At 43.8% G+C, this 22927-nt stretch overlaps 1 protein-coding gene across 7 annotated transcripts in view; it reads right to left on the bottom strand.

The window, feature by feature from the left end:
• Nucleotides 1-818: 818 nt before the first annotated feature.
• The window catches only part of CYRIB (CYFIP related Rac1 interactor B), a 261661-nt gene continuing 239552 nt past the window's right edge, over nt 819-22927 (bottom strand). For all 7 annotated transcript variants that reach the window (XM_089677502.1, XM_089677498.1, XM_089677501.1 and 4 more), the window contains 5 exons: nt 22245-22361; nt 16454-16533; nt 12890-13016; nt 10091-10161; nt 819-1655 (listed from right to left, as the gene is read on the bottom strand). In XM_089677502.1, coding sequence (XP_089533628.1) covers nt 1592-1655; nt 10091-10161; nt 12890-13016; nt 16454-16533; nt 22245-22361 — 459 coding nt within the window. In that variant the 3' untranslated portion in view covers nt 819-1591. The remainder of the gene's footprint in view (nt 1656-10090; nt 10162-12889; nt 13017-16453; nt 16534-22244; nt 22362-22927) is intronic.

The raw sequence follows: 22927 nt of genomic DNA, 5'->3' as shown, positions 1-22927 counted from the left end.
ACTATCGCTGTTCTCTAGCTGGTCTAAAACCGATTTTGACCTAAAGGGACGCTTTTTGGACGCCATGGACGTTTCTCAGTTTCCAGGCAGAAAGAACGATAAAAATGTAGGCAGGGCGCAGGACAAAGCACTCGGGACAAAATGTATGTGAAATGGTTTGATACAGTAATGTTTTACGATGTGATTTTTGTGTATTTAGTAAATGTCACTTTTTGTCATTTTCAAATTTCCCGCCAGTTCTGTCCCCCGTACGTCCCGACGTCGCAGGGAACGAAACCCAGAAGACAGATGCCGGCATCCGCCGGAGGACATTACAGGGGACACTGCAGGAGGGACATCGCGGGAGCGCAGGACAAGGTAAGAGAAGAACAGATCCCGGAGCAGAGCCGCATGGTAAGCCCGAGTGTAGCTCGGGGTTACCGCTTGTGGTGCTGAAACTTTACCCCGAGCTACACTCGGGAATACCGCCAGGGGGGTTAAGCAGAATCAGGGAGATCCTTGCACTGTAGGTCCTCAAGTACACCTTCCTCTCCAGGAAGAACAGTGAGCATCACCAAATCTCCTGAGACTGACAACACTGCCTTAGATGACTGCATGCTGCAAATAGCTAAGACACTCCACACACAAGAGTGCCTAGGCACAGGAAGTGCTCTGCTGATTTTCAGAAGAAATACAAGGCAATGGGAACATTTTTCAGGTCACTGTTCAAGCACAATTAAACATTTTATATGTTCCCTATTAAAAAAAAAAAAAGCAAATGTTCACGTTTTCAGTTCAGGTTGACTTTAAGTAGAATTATATACCAGGCCACACTTAGAAAAATGAAAGCTGATTTTTATTATTTTAACAGCCATCCATTTGACATAAACATGCATACGTAATTCTGATACGCACACATCACATTATTTATGTTAGTCTTCAAAGAATTAAACATACAACATACATCCTTACAAAAATGAGTCAAAATGCAACCTAAAAAGTTTCCTGTTTCTAATTCAGAAAGAAAAAAAAAAAAAAACATTGTGCTGGGTACCATTTTTTTGTACAACAGTTAATTTAAACACTTCTGTTCATTTTTTTTTTCTTGGCTGCACGTGAGAAAACAAAAAGCCGAAACAATAATAAAAAAATTCTCTTTTTTTTTTTCTTTAAACAGTAGAAATCGGCAGTTTCGCCATGCAGTTTAAGCAATATTAAATATTAGTTTAATTTTTTTCTGGCAGAGGAAGAAAAAAAATAAGTTTAAAAATATTAAGTTCAAGTCACAGAATCTTCCCCCAACACAGAGGAAAAACTTAACGCAACGCAGAAATAGCTGCCAATGAAACGGCCATTTTGAAAATGTTTAAACTGCCTCCCAGGGTATTTTTTTTTCTCTCATTGATTTTGGCACAAAAATGAAGATGGAGCTTATGTAAGAACAAGAACAAGGATTAAAAAGGAGGGTAAAGAAAAGGCAGATGACAGACAGCAGCAGTGGAGGGGGGCTGGGCAGAAATGGTCATCGCAATCACTAAAATCTGGAACGTCTCAGTCATTGCGGAATACTGTCTTATGTCCACAGCAGGATTTGTGCGCGGCTTCACCGCCGTTATTGCAGCATCGCCTTGATTTGCTTCGAGGTAGTTTCGTCGTTCAAATGTTTCGTTGTGTACCTGGAGAATGATATCAGAGACAACACAGGTTAACTAAAAGTCAAAATTTTAAAGCGAATTTATGTTGTTTTTATGTAATTATTCAAAAGCTGGGCTCTGGGCAGCGAGTACAGATAATGTACACACATATCGACTGTCTTACCATCAATTTTGCGCTTAAAGTGTTACTAACCCACAACAGTAAAATCAGTCTGTATATGCAGTAAAGCATGCGTGTTATACTCACTGTGGAACCTAAGGGGTTAATCCTCACCATTGTGTAAATAGAATGTTTGATCATGTCTTCTCTGATCCTACCCTTCTTCTACTGTCCCCAATCCATCTGTTGATAGAACAAAGCCTTGGGGGCAAGCTGCACATGCTCAGATTGGTGTGTATTGCTAGAGAGGGTTTTTTTTTTTCTTGGAAGAGTGCATGTGATCAGCACATGGCCAATCAATGTTGTGGTTCAGGGGTTATGCAGCCTCAAAGGACAATCAGGGGAGAATGAAAACTCCTCCTACAAGCTTTAACCAGTACTCTACTTGAAACTGATAAAAGTCACAAGATTCCCTTAACTGCTGATGAGAAAAGGTATTTAGCAGTTTTTATTTACTAAAATAATTGCATTTCCATGTTCTGTGTACTGTGGGAAACCAGATATAGTGGATGCAGGGTCCGGGGAGTCCAGATATAGTGAATGTAGGGTCCGGGGAGACCAGATATAGTGAATGCAGGGTCCGGGGAGACCAGATATAGTGGATGCAGGGTCCGGGGAGACCAGATATAGTGAATGCAGGGTCCAGGGAGACCAGATATAGTGAATGCAGGGTCCAGGGAGACCAGATATAGTGAATGTAGGGTCCGGGGAGTCCAGATATAGTGAATGCAGGGTCCGGGGAGACCGGATATAGTGAATGCAGGGTCCGGGGAGAACAGATATAGTGAATGCAGGGTCCGGGGAGACCAGATATAGTGAATGTAGGGCCTGGCGAGACCAGATATAGTGAATGCAGGGTACAGGGGGAACAGATATAGTGAGTGCAGGGTCCGGGGAGACCGAATATAGTGAGTGCAGGGTCCGGGGAGACCGAATATAGTGAGTGCAGGGTCCGGGGAGACCGAATATAGTGAGTGCAGGGTCCGGGGAGACCGAATATAGTGAGTGCAGGGTCCGGGGAGACCGAATATAGTGAGTGCAGGGTCCGGGGAGACCGAATATAGTGAGTGCAGGGTCCGGGGAGACCGAATATAGTGAGTGCAGGGTCCGGGGAGACCGAATATAGTGAGTGCAGGGTCCGGGGAGACCGAATATAGTGAGTGCAGGGTCCGGGGAGACCGAATATAGTGAGTGCAGGGTCCGGGGAGACCGAATATAGTGAGTGCAGGGTCCGGGGAGACCGAATATAGTGAATGCAGGGTCCGGGGAGATCAAATATAGTGAATGCAGGGTCCGGGGAGACCGGATATAGTGAATGCAGGGTCCGGGGAGACCGGATATAGTGAATGCAGGGTCCGGGGAGACCGGATATAGTGAATGCAGGGTCCGGGGAGACCGGATATAGTGAATGCAGGGTCCGGGGAGACCGGATATAGTGAATGCAGGGTCCGGGGAGACCGGATATAGTGAATGCAGGGTCCGGGGAGACCGGATATAGTGAATGCAGGGTCCGGGGAGATCGGATATAGTGAATGCAGGGTCCGGGGAGACCGGATATAGTGAGTGCAGGGTCCGGGGAGACCGGATATAGTGAGTGCAGGGTCCGGGGAGACCGGATATAGTGAGTGCAGGGTCTGGGGAGACCGGATATAGTGAGTGCAGGGTCCGAGGAGACCGGATATAGTGAATGCAGGGTCCTGGGAGACGGGATATAGTGAATGCAGGGTCCGGGGAGACCGGATATAGTGAGTGCAGGGTCCGGGGAGACTGGATATAGTGAGTGCAGGGTCCGGGGAGATCGGATATAGTGAGTGCAGGGTCCGGGGAGATCGGATATAGTGAGTGCAGGGTCCGGGGAGACCGGATATAGTGAATGCAGGGTCTGAGGAGACCGGATATAGTGAGTGCGGGGTCTGAGGAGACCGGATATAGTGAGTGCGGGGTCTGGGGAGACCGGATATAGTGAGTGCGGGGTCTGGGGAGACCGGATATAGTGAGTGCAGGGTCTGGGGAGACCGGATATAGTGAGTGCAGGGTCTGGGGAGACTGGATATAGTGAGTGCAGGGTCTGAGGAGACCGGATATAGTGAGTGCGGGGTCTGGGGAGACTGGATATAGTGAGTGCGGGGTCTGGGGAGACCGGATATAGTGAGTGCGGGGTCTGGGGAGACCGGATATAGTGAGTGCAGGGTCTGAGGAGACCGGATATAGTGAGTGCAGGGTCTGAGGAGACCAGATATAGTGAGTGCAGGGTCTGAGGAGACCAGATATAGTGAGTGCAGGGTCTGAGGAGACCAGATATAGTGAGTGCAGGGTCTGAGGAGACCGGATATAGTGAGTGCAGGGTCTGAGGAGACCGGATATAGTGAGTGCAGGGTCTGAGGAGACCGGATATAGTAAGTGCAGGGTCTGAGGAGACCGGATATAGTGAGTGCAGGGTCTGAGGAGACCGGATATAGTGAGTGCAGGGTCTGAGGAGACCGGATATAGTGAGTGCAGGGTCTGAGGAGACCGGATATAGTGAGTGCAGGGTCTGAGGAGACTGGATATAGTGAGTGCAGGGTCTGAGGAGACTGGATATAGTGAGTGCAGGGTCTGAGGAGACCGGATATAGTGAGTGCAGGGTCTGAGGAGACCGGATATAGTGAGTGCAGGGTCTGAGGAGACCGGATATAGTAAGTGCAGGGTCTGAGGAGACCGGATATAGTAAGTGCAGGGTCTGAGGAGACTGGATATAGTGAGTGCAGGGTCTGAGGAGACCGGATATAGTAAGTGCAGGGTCTGAGGAGACTGGATATAGTGAGTGCAGGGTCCTGGATTTAGTAACACTTTAAGAATGTATGCAGCCAGGTCTCTTATCTTCAGTGCTGTTAAGCAACACATTGTGGTCGAGGGCAAAGCCCAACACTGATGAGTTCATCTTGGTGCTCTTCCCGCCTGTAAACATGTTCAGCGCTAAAATGAGAGAACTGTGCAAACCAATAGCAACTTGGCTGGCTCAAACTGCTTCCCCCACTTTTCCCTGCCTACAGCTCATCAAAGGATTGAATCTCAGCCGGTTCAGCAAGGACCAGCCGAGATTCGATTCATCTATGGGAAGGCTGGTGGTACTAAAGTCAATCCATCAAATGGCTTCAATACAACCTGCCTGTCAACTGTTATAGCCGCAAGCAGAGATCATTGTATTCTGCCAGCAGAGAAGGCGCCCCGCTGGCAAAACAATAATAGTGCTGCGGAGGGATACCCCCATCAACACTGTGTTGATGGGGAAATCGAGCAATTTTCTTTCCTTCCACCCATAGTGAAAGCAGAAAAAACAATTGCATATACTATGGACTGCTTAAAGTGATTGTAGGTTTTTTTTTTATTATTATTAAAATAGTAAACATGTTATACTTACCTGCTCTGTGTAATGGTTTTGCATCCCCAATCCTCCTCTTCTTGGGTTCACCTCTGGCACGCCTGGCTCCTCCTTCACTGCTCCCATAGGAAGCTGCAACCTATGGGGGCACTTGTGTGGGCTTTCTCCTGAGCCCAGCTGACTGCATCCATAGACACAGACAGAGGGGCACGGCCCTGCCCCCTGCTCCCTCTTCACAGAGTGGTGATCGACAGCAGTGGGAGCCAATGGCTCCCGCTGCTATCGATGTGTCCAGTGAGGAGGGACAGAGCCGGGAGAGCCATTGCTCTCATACATAGTGCTGGATCGTGATGGGGCTCAGATAAATATAAGTGGGGACTCGGGGAGATCCCACTCACAGAAGATATTTTTTAGGTAAAAAACCTTAAGGATTTACAACCACTTTAAGTGCTGCTAATATACAGATACAGGTAGCTCTGTTTATACTGATGATATACAGAGGAAAAAGGGTATTTACATGCCGAAATGAGTTTTGACCCTGGGTTTAAATATAGTTGACACCTCCCTAATTGAACCAGTTAATGTTTTTCAAAACATGGGAGATGCATAAAAGAAGGCTCAGAGAGCCTGCTGATTGAAAGAGGTTCAACAACAATCTTGCCATAAGAATTTATGTAACCTTAACATATTTCAGGCATGTTATTTACCTGTAAAAACTCCTCCTTGTGTAGACATTCAAAAGCCTTAGGAATACTGCAGATTGCAACTGGAGTGACAGCTACGAGTCTGCTGGAGCTGCTGACATCCAAGATGGCAGTGCCCAGCAGCAGTCTAAGGGCTTTTGCATGTAGAGATAAACAAAATGCAGATAGCCATTGGAAGATGTGAGGGAGACTGCTGGGGGAGCTGATAGAATGTTGGAGCTCTGAGTTAGCATCTCTATTACTGCCGCTTCACATCCACCTTAATTCCTTGGCGCTGGAGCCTCCCGGCCCTTTAAGGGTTTCAGAAGCCGGGGCAGGGTTTAGGGTCATGTGACCGCTGTGACACGCTGGTCACATGATCAGGAAACGTCTCGATTGAAAGAGGAGATCGGGACCTTTCCGTGAGTACCGGATGTGTGTGCTGGAAGCGCGCATGCCACGCGCTCAGCACATATGTTTTCTTTTAACAGAACGCAAATGTGCGGCCGCTCGGCATCTAGGCCCAGGCGCTGGGAGGCCGCACATTTGCGTTCGGCCGGCGCCAATAGGTTGAACTGAATACAGACTGACTGCTCTCAATGTCGTTATGGTAAACTTTGCATCTATGTTACTGCTGTTTCACATTATTGTGATGTTTATTTAGTTTTTAAGTCTCTTATCTAAATGATGGACTTATCTCAATCTTTACAACCCTGCCCTCAGTTTAATTTTGCTGTGAAAAGTTCCCTCTGCTAGATGTGTGCCTATTATTAACTCCTGATTGATTAACTGGCAAATTCCATCCACACCCAGCACAGTATAAAGTTAGACTACCTTTATAGGGAACACATGCTAGGGTGTCACATGTTGGGGTTCTTCCAATAAATTGGGGTTCGGTAATGAAGTGGCACTTCTGCTCTTGCACAAAGCGATAATCTACAGCAAACTACTTTGCAACACACCAGACTGCAGATAACCTCGTTTCCCCATTCAGTTCTCCTTCCTCTCTGTAACATGCTCTCTCTACCCCTCCTTTTCACATTTAAGTCTTCTCCTTAAACTCTGTTTCCTTCACCCCTCTTCTGCACCTCACAATCTGTATAGATCACCCTCACTTCTGTCCTCTCCTTATCAACCTCCGCAAAGTCTGCCAAATTCGCCCCTTCCTAACCACTGACACCACAAAGCGCCTAGTCCAGGGGTGGGCAACTGTGGCCCTCCAGCTGTTGGTGAACTACAAGTCTCATCATGCCTCTGCCTTTGGGAGTCATGCTTCTGTCAGTTTTGGAATGCCTCATGGGACTTGTAGTTCTACAACAGCTGGAGGGCCACAGTTGCCCACCCCTGGCCTAGTCCACTCCTTGGTCATCTCTCCCCTAGACTCCTGCAACTCCTTCCTCACTGGCTTTACCTTTTCATAGGCTATCCCCCCTTCAGTCCATCATGAATGCTGCTGCCACTCATCCACCTTACCAACCAATCAGTGTCTGCCAACCCTCTGCCAATCCCTGCATTGGCTGCCGCTCACCCAACAAATTATATTTAAAATACGAATACCAACGCGGCTCCCAGCTACATCAATAATATGTCTCAAAATACCATCCAAATCACTCTTTTCGTTCCTCCCAAGACCGCCTGTTCCCTAGTTCTCGTCACCTCCTCCCATCCTCACCTCTAGGACTTCTCTTAAGCCTGTCCCATCCTCTGGAACTCCCTACCCCAATCTGTCTATCTCCTACACTGTACACTTTTAGGCGCTTTCTGAAAACTTTTCTCTTCGGGGAAGCCTATCCTGCCTCTGCCTGACAACTGTACCTTTATTTTCTTCTTCATTAGTTCTTTCTTCCAGTTATTACCTTTTGTACCACTTGACCCTCCCTTTTAGATTGTAAGCTCTACTGAGCAGGGCCTTCTGATTCCTCCTGTATTGAATTGTATTGTAACTGTACTGTTTGCCCTCACGTTGTAAAGCGCTGCGCAGCAAGAGTCCCATTAACACCAGGTGGCTCTGAGAACGCAAAAATTCACTACTGGGTAGGCCGATCTAAAAGGTATTTTCTGTTTTTATCAATCAATGCATATTTTTTTTAACCGGAAAAAAACTGCGCTACTCCCCAGACAATACAACATGTGAAAAAAATGTGTGAAAACATATATATTCTGAAACAATAGTGAAACAATTAGTTAACTGCTGCTACTCTTTCCCTGAACACCTGAAAATACAAAACATATAAAAAAATTAGTGCGCTGTACACAAAATAAATCATGAACCATAATAAATCAAATAAATGCTGCTACATAAAAAATGTGCATAATTTAATTGAAATTGTATAAGTCCACATTCATATATTAAATAATTAAAAGTCCCAAAATCCAATAACACAGTGCTGTGTGCTAAAGAAATCCTCCAACGGAAAGTGCACAGGTGTCTACAAATGCTTGATACAAAAGAAAAAAAATCAGCCTCTTACCAGACACTTTGATCTCCAATCAAGAGATCAAATGAGCTGATGGTGTTCAGATCCCACACTGAAACCCTAGTTAGCCGTATCAAGGAGATGAATAAACAACTACAGGTTCACTTGAACGAATCCATCACATCAGACGGCTCTCCACATCATGCAAGGAAAGGTTTAAAACAGAAGAAGAAAACTTCATAGTGTGACCCGATAAACCAGCAAAAAATGTATTAAAGTATTGCACTTACATAGATAAGGTGCATAAAGTCAGTGTAAACATTTAAAATTCCCGCGGTGTCAGACCACCAGCCAGAACAAGGTGACGTCACAGAAAGCTCCACCCGACTTTCTCCTAAAATGGCGTCCTCTGGGATTGGAGAACAGGGGACGCAATTTTTGGCATCAACTTGCTGTCGTCCATTCATCTCCTTGATATGGCTAACTAGGGTGTCAGCGTGAGATCCGAACACCATCTGCACGTGTGATCTCTTGATTGGAGATAAAAGTGTCTGGTAAGAGGCTGATTTTTTTCTTTTGTGTCAAGCATTTGTGGACACCTGTGCACTTTCCGTTGGAGGATTTCTTTAGCACACAGCACTCAAACGAGCAGATGGTGTTCGGATCTCATGCTGACACCCTAGTTAGCCATATCAAGGAGACGAATGGAAGATGAATGGACGACAGCAAGTCCTCTGTTCTCCAACCCCAGAGTATGCCATTTTTGGAGAAAAGCAAGTCGGGTGGAGCTTTCTGTGACGTCACCTTGTTCTGGCTGGTGGTCTGACACCGCGGGAATTTTAAATGTTTACACTGACTTTATGCACCTTATCTATGTAAGTGCAATACTTTAGTAAATTTTTTGATGGTTTATCGGGTCGCACTATGAAGTTTTCTTCTTCTGTTTTAAACCTTTCCTTGCATGATGTGGAGAGCCGTCTGATGTGATGGATTCGTTCAAGTGAACCTGTAGTTGTTTATTCATCTCCTTAACTAGGGTGTCAGTGTGGGATCTGAACATCATCAGCTCATTTGATGTCTTGATTGGAGATCAAAGTGTCTGGTAAGAGGCTGATTTTTTTCTTTTGTGTCAAGCATTTGTGGATACCTATCACTTTCCGTTGGAGGATTTCTTTAGCACACAGCACCGTGTTATTGGATTTTGGGACTTTTAATTATTAAATATATGAATGTGGACTTATACCATTTCAACTAATTTATGCACATTTTGTATGTAACAGTATTTGACTGATTGTTCATGATTTTTTTAGTGTACAGCGCACTCATTTTTTATATATTTTTTTAACCACATTACTGAATTTCCTGAAGATAAAAGTCTACAATTCAATGTAGATTCCAGGCAATATGGAATGTTCCTTTTAAGGCAGCAATGGAGTATTTTCCTGTATCTGGTACATTCACAGAGCCTGTGATAAGGTACCACTTATAAACACACTGTGCTGCACCAGCCAGCTCTCAGTGGTGGAATCACGCCTCATTACTTCCCAGCTCATTTACACACCAGATGCTTCACATCAATGGCTCAGGGGGTCTTGGGAAAGAGACAGTGGGAAGGCTCAGGTGACTCCCACAAACACCAGGAGATGAACAGTCATGGCGGGGGCATGCTTGCGATTTACACACGGACATATATTATCATGATCTGCTCTTTGCAGACGCTGGTGCATGAAGAGAAGCCAGTCGGCAGTTCCAGGTTACTGACATCCAGTCATGGAACAAAGGGACTGTGAGTTCTCAGAGCAAACATATTTCATAGCCAGTGCAGTGTACTGTACCTGAGAGCATTAAGGAGACCTTCTACACTGTTGGGGGGCTGTTCCTTGAGAACCTTGATGCAGCCTTTCATCTGGAACACAAGGCAAACAAAAAAAAAAAAAACATTAACCTCTTTACCACGTGTACATTATAGGTTTTACTGATAAACTGGTTCATATTACAGCAACTTAAAGCAGGGGCGGACTGACAACTCACGGGGCCCCCGGGCAATAGGGGGATCATGGGGCCCGTGTCCTTGCCCAAACTCAAAAATGCCTATGAGAAAGGTACCAGGGACATCTCATGGGGCCCCCTACTGACCCCGGGCCCTCAAGCAGTGCCCAAGTTTCCAAATGGTCGGTCGGCCCCTGACTTATAGTAAGGTAGGGATCCCAAGTTCAATACCAACCAACAACTCTATCTGCGTGGCATTTGTATGTTTGGGCTGGGTTTCTCTACGGGTAATACAAAAAATGCATTGAGACATTACAGCCGGACCTCTTCTAAGTGGGAAAGGATTTGGGGAGGACAGAATATTATTTAAAAACTTATGAAAAAAGACTATTTGGAAGCTGGAACACTTGACTTTTTAAAATACAGACAGCAGAAGTTTTCAACTACCTGACCTCATGCTTATGACAAGCTGTTGCTCTACTATTCTTTGTGTGTAACATTATCAAAAAATGATGCCCTGTAGTTCACATTACTCCAAACTGCTTACTGGATACTGAGATGGACACTCAGGAGTTAGTTGGCAGAGTATGCCATCAGCAAGACGTCAGTAACTGGGCATCTTTGGAGGTAATCTAAAATCCTCTAAAATGCGACACTAGCGTTAAGTCTTCGCAAGTTTATGTTGAGGAACATTATTCTGAAATATTTTGGCAATTTGTAAACGCAGCTTTTCACTGATTGGTATATATCTGCCCCTCTTTATTTCTTAGACAATCTGACTCTCTAAGATGCCCTTTTTATATCAAATCATGTAGCTGACATGTTGCCAATTAACCTAATTAGTTGCAAAGCATTCTTTCAGTTCTTCCTTGTCAATACCACTTACTTTGCCAGCTTTGTATTGCCCTGTCAACACATTTTTTTGGAGATATGCTGCTGCCATCAATTTCAAACTTTATTTTCTCAAAATGGTACACTTTCTCAGTTTAAAAATGTGATATTTTCTATTGCGAATAAAATATGGGTTTATGAGATTTTCAAATCATTGCATTCTGTTTTAATGTAGATTTTAAACAGTGTGCATACTAATTTTGAAATGGAGTCGTAAAAAAAACATCCAATGCATTTCGGGGGTCAGAAAAAAGTTTCTCTCTAACCCCAGAAACATGTTGACCTTTTTTTTGGTATAAACTAATAAATTAATTTGGACTGTTATCCCTTGGTCTGATGCTCCTTCCATTAGTGCATGTTTAGACCTCCTACTCTCTAGCTCCCTTGTCTCCTCCTCCCATGCTCATCATCCTCTGGAACTCTCTACCTCAACTTATCAGACTATTGCCTAGTCTGCTCACTTTTAGGCGATCTCTGAGAACCTATCTCTTCAGGGAAGCCTATCCTGCCCTCCGCTAATACTGGAATCTTCTACTCTTCCAACCAGTCCTTCCCCCACAGTTACTACCTTTTGTCTGATGCTCCTTCCATTAGTGCATGTTTAGACCTCCTACTCTCTAGCTCCCTTGTCTCCTCCTCCCATGCTCATCTCCAGAGCTTCCCCCATCCTCTGGAACTCTCTACCCCAACTTATCAGACTATCGCCTACTCTGCTCACTTTTAGGCGATCTCTGAGAACCTATCTCTTCAGGGAAGCCTATCCTGCCCTCAGCTAATACTGGAATCTTCTACTCTTCCAACCAGTCCATCCCCCACAGTTACTACCATTTGTACCACTAGACCCTCCCTCTTAGATTGTAAGCTCCCAGGATCAGGGCCCTCCTATCCCTCTTGCATTGAACTGTACTGTTGCTGTATTGTCTCCCGTTATATTGTAAAGCGCTGAGCAAACTGTTGGCGCTATATAAATCCTGTATAATAATAATGTTTATGACTGGTAACTAGCTGCTGAGTGTAATGGGGAGAGAAACCCTGAGCATTGCAAGCTGGAAGAAAGTGGAAAATGTCAGATGTTCCCCCATACCCAGAAGTACCGGTTACTCTGAGCGCTCCAAGTGACAGAGTGCAAGGTTCAACTAAGCTATGAGTAAACAGGAATGTCAGATTACTGTTTTTTGAATGGGAAAAGCAATAGGTTTCTCTAAAGAAAACACAAACTTGAGTAGTTATCATAGCTGTTCACTCAACAAATCGTTTATAAAGACAGCAGTAACTTTAAGGAAATGCTGTTTTCAGACCGTCAGAGCTGTAAAGTAAATATTTGATGCATTCAAATTGACAAGGTAAGAAAAAGCAAGGATCCAACTGGTCAGGCAGCAGATGGACATAGGAGTGATAAAAAGCAAGGTGTGATACGACTTTTGATCAGGTACCCGAACGCCATCCTCGAAAACTGCTGCCCCAGCTCCCACGACAGAAAACCTATATCCAGCTCAGCGTTTCCTAAAAGGCCTTTTAGCCATCGTCACTGTGCGGCCACCGCAAGCCTGGAGCCTAAAAAGTGCACTCTGTTTAGTCATTAAAGCTGCTTAGTCTGTCATTTTATATCAGGTTTCTCCATGCTCGAAAAATTCTTTCAAACTTTCCTGCTGACTGAGTGTTTGGCTAATGGAAGCGGCGGACGGGACGGCTGGTGCTAATGCACTTCCCGAGAAGGCTCTCTAGTGTTTAATATTCTGCAAGAACAAACTTACATCGATCTTTGATGTTTTGGCGAAGGCTCCCACGGGATGAACGTGGTCGTAGAGGATGATCACTCCCACCATCACTCTCAGGCAGAAGGATACTGTCTCTTCGTTTGTAAACCGACTCCTGTACTCCCTGCAATCAGAATATTAAAAAATGCTTGTATATTAAAAGTTATATGTAATCAATGGAAAGTTCCCTAAGCCACTGGAGGGACTAGGACAGTGGTTCTCAACCTGTGTGTCGCGACCCCTTTGGGGGTCGAACGACCCTTTTACAGGGGTCGCCTAAGACCATTGGAAAACACATATTTCTGATATGTAAAGAGCAGCTACTGTGTAGAAAGCAGCTGCTGTGTTGAAAGCAGCTACTCTGTTAAAAGCAGCTACTGTGCTGAAAGGAGGTAAAACGACACTCATGAATTATAATTACTGGGTAAATAATTTTATGGTTGGGGGTCACCACAACATGAGGAACTGTATTAAAGGGTCACGGCATTAGGAAGCTTGAGAACCACTGGACTAGGGGAAAACTGCGGCAGGTGTAGAGTGCACAGTCCTGCAGCAGAATCCCAAACATGGCTAAATGCTAGGCCATTATAAAAGGCAAAGCTTTAGCATTTGTTAATGGAACTGAAGACTGCCTTCCCCTCCTGCCTCCTATTACCCTGTGAGGATAGTCATTATAGTTATGGGTTAATATGTGGGGGTGGGGCTTATGTGGGAGCTACCACACTCCTTGTCACAGTTTTGTCCATCAGAAAGGCCTGTGAAGGCAGAATCTGCTGAAGGTATGTGCACCTCTAGCTGCCTGCACTTCATAGACAACAGTCTGCAACCCTTCCTCCCAATGGCATAATCATGGGAGGCATATAATGATGCTGATTTCCCAGTCTTTACAGGGTTCAAGTTCGGTCTGAATTTTATGAACATTTTCCAATATTCTCTTTTTTCCAGTCTAAGCAGGGCTGTCACAGTGCCCAGAACAAAACAGAGCAGATTCACACCACAGTGCTTTGAAGTTCAGTAGCATACAGGGGTTGGACAAAATTATGGAAACACCGGATAAAAGAACAAAATTGTTATCGAATATGGTGTTGAACCGCCTTTGGCATCCAAGATGGCCGGAATTCTCCTGGGAAGTGACAAGTATAAGTCTTGGATGGTGGATAATGGAATCTGATTCCACTCTTGATGCAAAAATCGTTATCGCAGAGATGCTGGAGTTGGAAAGTGAGCCTTGAACATTATTCTTCAACATTGACCATAGTGACTCTATGATATTGAGGTTTGGTGACTGGGATGCCCAGGGAAGGTGCGAGACTTTGTCTGCATGCTCATCAAACCATGATTTGTCAACACCAGATGCGTGAATCGGAGCATTCTCATCTTGGTGTAAATGGCGCTGTCTTCAAGAAACGACACCTGCACCATGGGGTGCACATGGTCAGCCAAAATTTGTACATAGTAGCTGGCAGTGACTCTAACCTTAAAAGGTGATGATGGGGCCTGCAAAATATCAAGATTTGGCTGGACAAACCATGATTGGACTGCCGCCATGCTTTACCGTTGGCACAAGACAGTCCTGGTCATAAGTTGGACAATGTTCGCCACACATAAACATGACCAGTGGTTGGGAACAGTGCACACTCGATTCATGGGACCATATTACAGTCCTCCATTGATCGATAGTCCACGATTTATGGGTGTTGCACCACTCTCTCCTCTTGTGAGAATTAATATTGCTCACTAGTGGTTTGGCAATTGCAGCTCGTCCGTGAATGTTTTGCTTATGAAGTTCCCTCTTTGGAAGCTTTGGAAGACTGAGATTGAGCTCTGCAGTCACCTTTGCAGCAGTTGTTTTTCTTATTATGGGCCACAATCCTGCGCAATGTCCTTTTGTTTCTTTCGGTCAGCTGACTATGTAAACCACGCTTCTGCTTATCAGACGATATTTTTCCCGAAAAATAATCTTTGATACTGAACCTCGCGACACGGCAAATAAATTGGCAACTTCAGTCACAGAGGAACCAGCTAAGCGACATGAACAATCTGCCCTCTTTGAAGCTCAGTAAGCTCTGACATGACTCCCTATTACTAGCAGTGAATGAGGAAAGTGAGGCTTCCCACCTGTTAGCTAGGTGTGTCATCAGACAGCAGAAGCAAAAGCATGTCACATCACTTCTGCTTTCAACGCAGAGTTGTCACTTTCACACCTGCAAATAATGTAGAATTTCCATATTTTTGTCCATTAAATCTACTGTGAACAGGCAGCAAGAGCAGGCACCGCCACGTACATGTACATTGTGAACCTGCATCTGGGTTTTGGGCCATTACACACCCTGCGCTGTGATTGGCTACAACACAAGTCGGTTGGCCTGTTACAGCCAATGATTTTTGCTGTATACCAGCTGATCAGCTGTGGTCAATCCCAGTACAGTCCTGTGCTTACAGACACAAAGGACTCATACACAGACTGATCTGGCTGTTTCTTCTCCCTGAAATGCAGTGAGAAAAAACAGCTAGATCTGTGAGTAAAAGCAGAACATATTATACACATTACACTTGGTAGGCACACAGTTAACCCCTTGATTGCCCTTTGATGTTACCCCTTTACAGCCAGTTACAGTAGTACAGTATACAGTATCTGATCACTGTATTAGTGTCACTAGCGACGTCAGTGTCAGTCAGTCAGTGTACCTCCCAGCAAGGTTCAGTGCCAGATTGCCCACCACATTATCACAATCCCACTATAGGTCGCTGATCACCACCATTACTAGTATAGTGTCATAACTGCATAAATTCCAGTATATATGCCAAAGTTTGTAGACGCTATAACTTTCAAACAAACCAATTAATATACACTTACTGGGATTTATTTTTTTTTCTTTTACTAAAGACATGTAGCAGAATACATTTTGCCATACATTTATGAAGAAATTAGATTTTGTAATCGGATATGTTTCATAACAGAAAGTAGAAAATATTAGGTTACTTCACAATTTTCTTTACATAATAAAAAAAAACCCAGTGCTGATCAAATACCATCAAAAGAAAGCTCTATTTGTGTGAAAAAAATGATAAAATATTCATTTGGGTACCATGTTGCATGACCACGCAATTGGCAGTTAAGTAAGCACAGTGCTGAATAGCAAAAAATGTCCTGGTCATGAATGGAGGTAAAACCATCTGGAGGTTAAGTGGTTAAAGCAACAGCTTTCTGCCCAAAAAATAAAATAAATTGTTAGTCAATCCCATAAACAGTGTGTCGGAGTCATGTGCTTTTACCCACAATCATAAATAAAGATGTTTTCACATGGGCATTGCATGTTTGAAGCAAAGACGGCTGCAAAGCACACAGACAAGTTTCTGAGTATTCAGATCCATTCAAGATGTTGTAAAACAAACAAAACTCTTGCAAGCCCAATTATGAGTACAGTCTTAGTTTAGTAAATAAAAAAAAACAAAAAAACAAAAAAAAACCCTGAAATCCTGCAAATGTGAACAACTAAAATCCTAGCATGCACTGCAAGCCGAACTTGATGATAGATCATTATACAAATGAGTACTTACGGAGTTTCCAGCATTACTCGGCATACGCTGGCCATGGTACTTAAACAATCAGTGGTATTCTCTATAGGTAAATTCTTGTTCTGTAGAAGACACAGAGGTAAAGAATATTATAAAAGCATCAAATACACGGTTTATATAGCGCTTTGAAGGTTTCACTAAACCAGCAGCAGAGGAACTGACAGTGTGAGCTTGACACAGATAAAAACATTGTAAAGTTGGATGTAATCCCATATTGAAGGTTAGGTATGCATTTTTTAAGACTGATACATAATTAGACATAAAACAACGACATACAACACTGTTTAGACACTGGCAGAATTATCTGATCCTTGGTAGAGCTTTAGAAAGGGAAAAAAAAGAACTTGGTCATTAAACTTTTCCAACCAGGATTCAGTGGTAATGGGTACCTGGCAAAGTTGTCATAGAGGCTGCAACTAGAGCTGAATTTGGCCAGTGATCAACTAAGGTCTAGGAGTACCTTAAACAGAACCACGGTTTTCACTGTATATATAACTTTACTTGTAATGTTAGTATTAGACATTAAGATTACCCCATGAACTGGGGATCCAGATGCCTCGATCCATCTTCCAGGTTCTGGGATGCAGCACTGCTTCTGAGCACTAAGTATGATTGTCGTGCACCATCAGTTAATGCCATTTTCCTATCCTATCAGAAGTCAGGACCCAAGGTCAGATGACAGCAGCTGATATCAAAGGAGGCAGAGGTGCACCATAAGAGGGAAGATACTGACTTCCAGCCCAAAGATGGAATTATACTGCTGTCCTCTCTTATCAAACCATTTCTTTATGGTGTTGGCTTTGTGGAAAAGAAAAGGGCCTTCCCCAAAATACTGCCACTAGGTGTGGAAGCACACAATTCACTAAAATGTCTTTGTATGCTATTTTTTGTCCATAGAGATTGCACGGCTATGTGCTTTATTGTATGCACCTGATTTTGGAATGAGATGCCCAACAAGCTCATATAGGTGTGATGGGTAGATGTTCACAAACCTTTGGCCACATAGGGGGTTATTGACTAAAACTGCATGGTGTGAAATCTGATGAAGCTCTGCATAGAAACCAATCAGCTTCCAGGTTTTATTGTCAAACTTAAGTGAACAGAGGCTGAATATAGAAACCCATAAAGAAAGGTGCAGCACTAATACAAGTGACAAATGTGTGAACGTTATTAAACCAGCAACAGACCACTTACAAAGATGCAATGGTCCGGTGGCCATCTTTGCGAGTGGTCTACTGCTTGTTTAATGTCTTATGCTCCACATTTATTTATTTCAGGTACCTATATAGCGCCGTCAATTTACGCAAAGCTTTACATATACAGTATATTGTACATTCACATCAGTCCCTAACCCTCAAGGGGCGTACAATCTAAGCTCCCTAGCTTACATTCATACATACACATACTAGGGACAATTTAGACAGGATCCAATTCACCTACCAGCATGTCTTTGGAGTGCGGGAGGAATGTAGACTACCAGGAGGAAACCCATGCAGGCACAGGGAGAACATGCAAACTCCAGGCAGGTGGTGCCGTGGCTGGTTACATATATGACCTCCTTATACCCTCAAAAAGTCAATACTTTCCACCCTAGAAAGTGTTAAATATATACAAAAAACCTTTTTGGTGATGCAATAAATCCCACATTAAATTCCGTGCCGTGGCTGGGATTCGAACCAACGACCCTAGTACTGCCAGGCGGAAGTGCTAACCATTTAGCCACTGTGCTGCCCACATGGTTGCAATAACTTTTAATAAAAATATACTACACTATATTATGCTGTCTTCGGGCTCTATATGTGAGCTCCTCCCTTAGGAGGCGCTTCATATCACCAGTCAAAGGTGAAGCGGACAGATATATTCCTAAAAGTCATTTCCATTCAATGCTGGCTTGCTTTTTGCTTCTGGTGAGTGAATAGTGGTGGAGAAGTATCACAGAAGTCACCGCTATTAATGGTCACTATCGGTTCACACAACACGTTGGACAATTTTATTTTTGGTCATCATTGGCATACAAGAATTCTTTCTTTTTCTTTGGGACACTATAATATTGTTTGATAGTGAATTATATTCAAATATTTTCTATTTGACTTTTTCAATATGATGTACATTCCATTCCTGGTCATTATTCATACATAGATTAGTTTTGGCACACTGCAATACTGCATGGTAGTGTATAACGTTCACACATTGGTCACTTGTATTAGCACTGCACCTTTGTTTATGTGTTTGTACACTGGAGGCAGAGGTTTTGCCACATTGTGCTAGCTGCTTTTATATTCCTTTGCGTTCACTGTCCATATTTATATATAGAATATATTTATATAGAAGCCAATTGGCTACCAAGCAGAGATGCTCCAGATTTTGAGTGCTCCAGTTTTAATAACTCTCCCCCATAGTGTATACCACACACCTCCAGGAGCTGGCACACATTCTCAGTTCTCCTCTGCAACATTTTGGGGAGTCTCAGTGCTAGAACATGCAAATTCCTCCTAGCTGCTTCCTATAAGGAAGCTAGCACTTTAGCTTACCCATCGCCACATCTCACCATTAATTGATAAATTAGTTGGCAAAACCTTGTAACAAAGCTAGAGAATATGTAGTGAGAGAACAGAAAATCAGATCCATGGAGGAGCAGAAATGTAGTTTTGGAAAGTATTAGAGTATAAGGTCAGAGGTTTAGGTGGTGAATGAATTGTGGAGTATTTTGAATGAGAGACAGATATGCTATATGCAGGGGTGGACTGACAACTCATGGGGCCCCCAGGCAATAAGGGATCATGGGGCCCCTGTATCCTTGCCCAAACTCAAAAAAGCCTATGAGAAAGGTACCAGGGGCATCTCATGGAGCCCCTTACTGACCCCGGGCCCTCGGGCAGTGCCCGAGTTTCCAAATGGTCAGTCCGCCCCTGGCTATATGGCCATATGATTGAGTTCAGGCATTTCCAGTGGGGGACACTGTTATTACTAAAGCACACAAAGACGTTTTACACAATTGTTTGCTTCCAAAGATTGCAGCAAAAGTTTGGGGCAGGCCCTTTTCTGTTCCAGCATGACTGTGCCCCTGTGCATAAATCCAGGTCCATACAGACAATTGGGGTTTACTAAAACCAGAGAGTGCAAAATCTGGTGCAGCTCTGCACAGAAACCAATCAGCTTCCAGGTTTTATTGTCAAAGCTTATTTGAACCAGCTAAAGTGAGAAGCTGATTGGCTGCCATGCACAGCTGCACCAAATTCTGAGTGCTCCAGTTTGAGTAAATCAACCCCAAAATTTGGTCTGGAGGAACTCAAGTGGCCATACAGGGCACTGACCTCAACCCTACTAAACACCTTTTAGGTTTAATTGGAATGCTGACTGCAAGCCAGATCTTCTTCAATATCAGTACCTGACCTCACAAATGCTCCTTTGGCTGATTGGGCACATATTTCCACAGACATTCTCCAAAGTCTTGTGGGAAGCCTTCCCAGAGGAGTGGATGCTGTTATAGCTGCAAAGGAGGGGGGGGGGCAACTTTCTAATTATAGCCATGGTTTTGGAATGGGATGTCCAACAAAATCATATAGCTGTATGGTCAGGTTTACACAAAATTTTAGCCATATAGTGTAATTTATGGATCCAGTGATGGAACAAGCAGAGAGGGGCAACATATGAGAATAAAAAATGTAGTCCTTCAGGAGCAACATAAATACAAAGAAGTTTTGTTATTGGAAGACCAGACATTAGATGGTTTCAGATATACAAATAGCATATGGTGCAAACCTATAGTAAAAACAGTGTGCGATACAAAGAATTAACATTAGAACAACGTTAAGTCCATATAGTCCATATCATAGGAAGTCCATACACATTGCTAAAGTCCATAAAAGCGCCTAAAGGCAGCTCCACCTGGAGACTGGAATGTATCTCTGCAGAAATGAAAAGGAACACAAGGAGGTGCCTCCAAGTGCAGCATTAAAAGATAGTTTAAAGAATCATAAAATGTAGCACTCACATTTGTGAAGAGTTAAAAGTTAAATGTATTCTGGTTTAAACCCATGGCCCGCCTGCGTAACGGGATGCTACATGTAATGTCTATGTTCGGACTGTGATCCGTTTTTGTATGTACACTGTATACCCTGCTTTTCTTCTAATAAAATATTTTTGAAAGAAAAAAAAAAAAAAGTTAAAAGCGGAGTTCCACCTGAAAAAAAATAAAAAAAGTCAGCAGCAACAAAAACTGTAGCTGCTGACTTTCAAAATACAGACACTCACCTGTCCCTCGGTCCAGCGGTGTCCTCACCACGGCTGGTTTCACCGGCCATCTTCTCTCCCCGACACCTTCAGTGTGGGCACCCGACTGTGACAGCTTGCGGCTTCACAGCCAGGTGCCCACTGCGCATGCTCGAGAAGCGCTGCTCTTTGTGAATGATCCCGTAGTCTTCTGGGACCTGTCACGTGTCCCAGAAGACTACAGGGAGGGAGGGGGGAGGACAGCTTCCGCTTCCAATCACTTAGGCAGTCGCAGTGGAAGTGGGAGCGGGTACCTGTCAAAGTGCAGTGGAAGTGGGAGCGGGACAAAGGCTTAAAGCGGAACTTCCCCTTTTGGGTGGAGCTCCGCTTTAAACTCTTCACAAATGTGAGTGTTCCTTTTTCATTAGATGGTTTCAGTAGTCAACATGAGAAATTCTGTGGGCATTGACTGGTCTTTTGGTGAACCTTTGAATGAGGAAGGGGTATATTTGGCAAAGGGTGTGCAAGTGAAAGCTATTAGACTCCAGCTCACCATTCCCCTCACAAATGGACCACACAATCAACTTTAGATTTATCGCAATTGTAATATGAGGATCTTCCTAAACTATCCAGTCAAGTAGGCCCTTACACTACGTAGTTGTTGGCGGACCTAAAGGAGTTTATAACATGTATGGTGAGCTTTAAAGATGTTTCAAATGAAAGAAAAGAAAGCATCAAGGCAGTGATTTTGTGTGGTAGGTTTAAAGAAAGCGCAGAGATATCAGGGAATAAAGAGAAAACAATAATTAGATGATGTTTGTCCAGGTTAAAGCGGTTGTAAAGGCTGAAGGTTTTTTACCTATATGCATTATCTGCATGAAGGTAAAAAAAACGTATTTGTGCAGCATCCCCCCCGCTAATACTTAAGCCGCCTCTCGATCCTGCGATGTGCACTGGAGTCTCGGCTATCCCGGGACTCTCTCCTCTCATTGGTTGAGACAGCAGCAGGAGCCAATGGCAGTGTCAATCACAGCAAGTGAACCATTGAGAAGAGAGAGGGGGTGCGGCAAAGCCGCGGCTGTGTGTGTAAATGGACACAGAGCAGCGGCTGGGGAGTGCGCATGCTCGAGTGGCCCCATAGCAAGCTGCTTTCTGTGGGGGCACCCAAAAGGAGGGAGGGGCCAGGAGTGCTGGTGGGGGACCTGAGAAGAGGAGGATCCAGGCTGCACTATGCATAATCATTACACAGAGCAGGTATGTATAAACATGTTTGTATTTGTTTTTTTAATTTAAGCCTTTAGAATCACTTTAAGTTTTAGGTACCTCGCTGACATCCATGAACAGATGGTAGAACAGCTGGAGATACCTCAACCACTCTGTTAATAAAAACAAGACATGATTCTGTGGCTGTCATTTGGTGCATCTCATATTATTTGTGTAATATTTGATAAAAACTTTTGAGAAAAATATATGGGGGTTGAGACAGGGACACCTATGGCAGGCTCACAGTGCAGTTTTGTTACTGATTGCTCATGAACAGACAGACCTCATTCTCACTTACCTCTGATACAAACTTTGTTGTGGCATCACTTAATGTTTTCAGCATGGGCGTCGCCTCTGCGTAGAATAATGACATTCTATTGGCCAGTTCGTTATTCACTTCATTTTCTCCCTCTGCCTTTAAAGACATTTTATGTTAGCATTAACAGTTTTGAGCTAGGGCAACCTGTTAAACGCTGCTTTAATAGGCCTACGCCTGCTTCACACCTATGCAGTTTGCTTTTAATCCATTTCTGCAGTGGTCTTTGCCCACGCGGTTTTACTTTTTTATGGGTTTTGCATTTATATATTTTTTTCCTTATTAAAGGGTAGATGTTTTTGTTGTTGGGCAGATCAAAAAGCATCAAAATAGGCCTTTCCGCAGCATTTCCATTGAAGTCTATGGAACCAAAAAATGCACCGTACTGCGCTTAAAAAAGTTTCTGAAAAACGCATAGATGTGAATGTGTCCCACAGGAGACCATGTTAAATAGACCATTGTGTTTCTGAAAAAAAGCAAAATGCACTAAAAAAGCATAGGTGTGAACCAGGCCGTAGTCACTTTCACACATTGTTAAAAATGTTTATATATTTTTTAATTATTTAAAGGAACTATTATGGAGTTAAAAATACGAGCGTAAGCTAAGCCTGCAATGTTAAGCCACCAAACTCCACTGACATTTAAAGATAGTCTTGCTGAAAAAA

The sequence above is a fragment of the Staurois parvus genome, unplaced genomic scaffold, assembly GCF_062004578.1.
Source record: "Staurois parvus isolate SC_StPar_1 unplaced genomic scaffold, SC_StPar_1.0 ptg000187l, whole genome shotgun sequence".
NCBI lineage: Eukaryota > Metazoa > Chordata > Amphibia > Anura > Ranidae > Staurois > Staurois parvus.
This window is presented reverse-complemented; position numbering and strand designations above follow the sequence as displayed.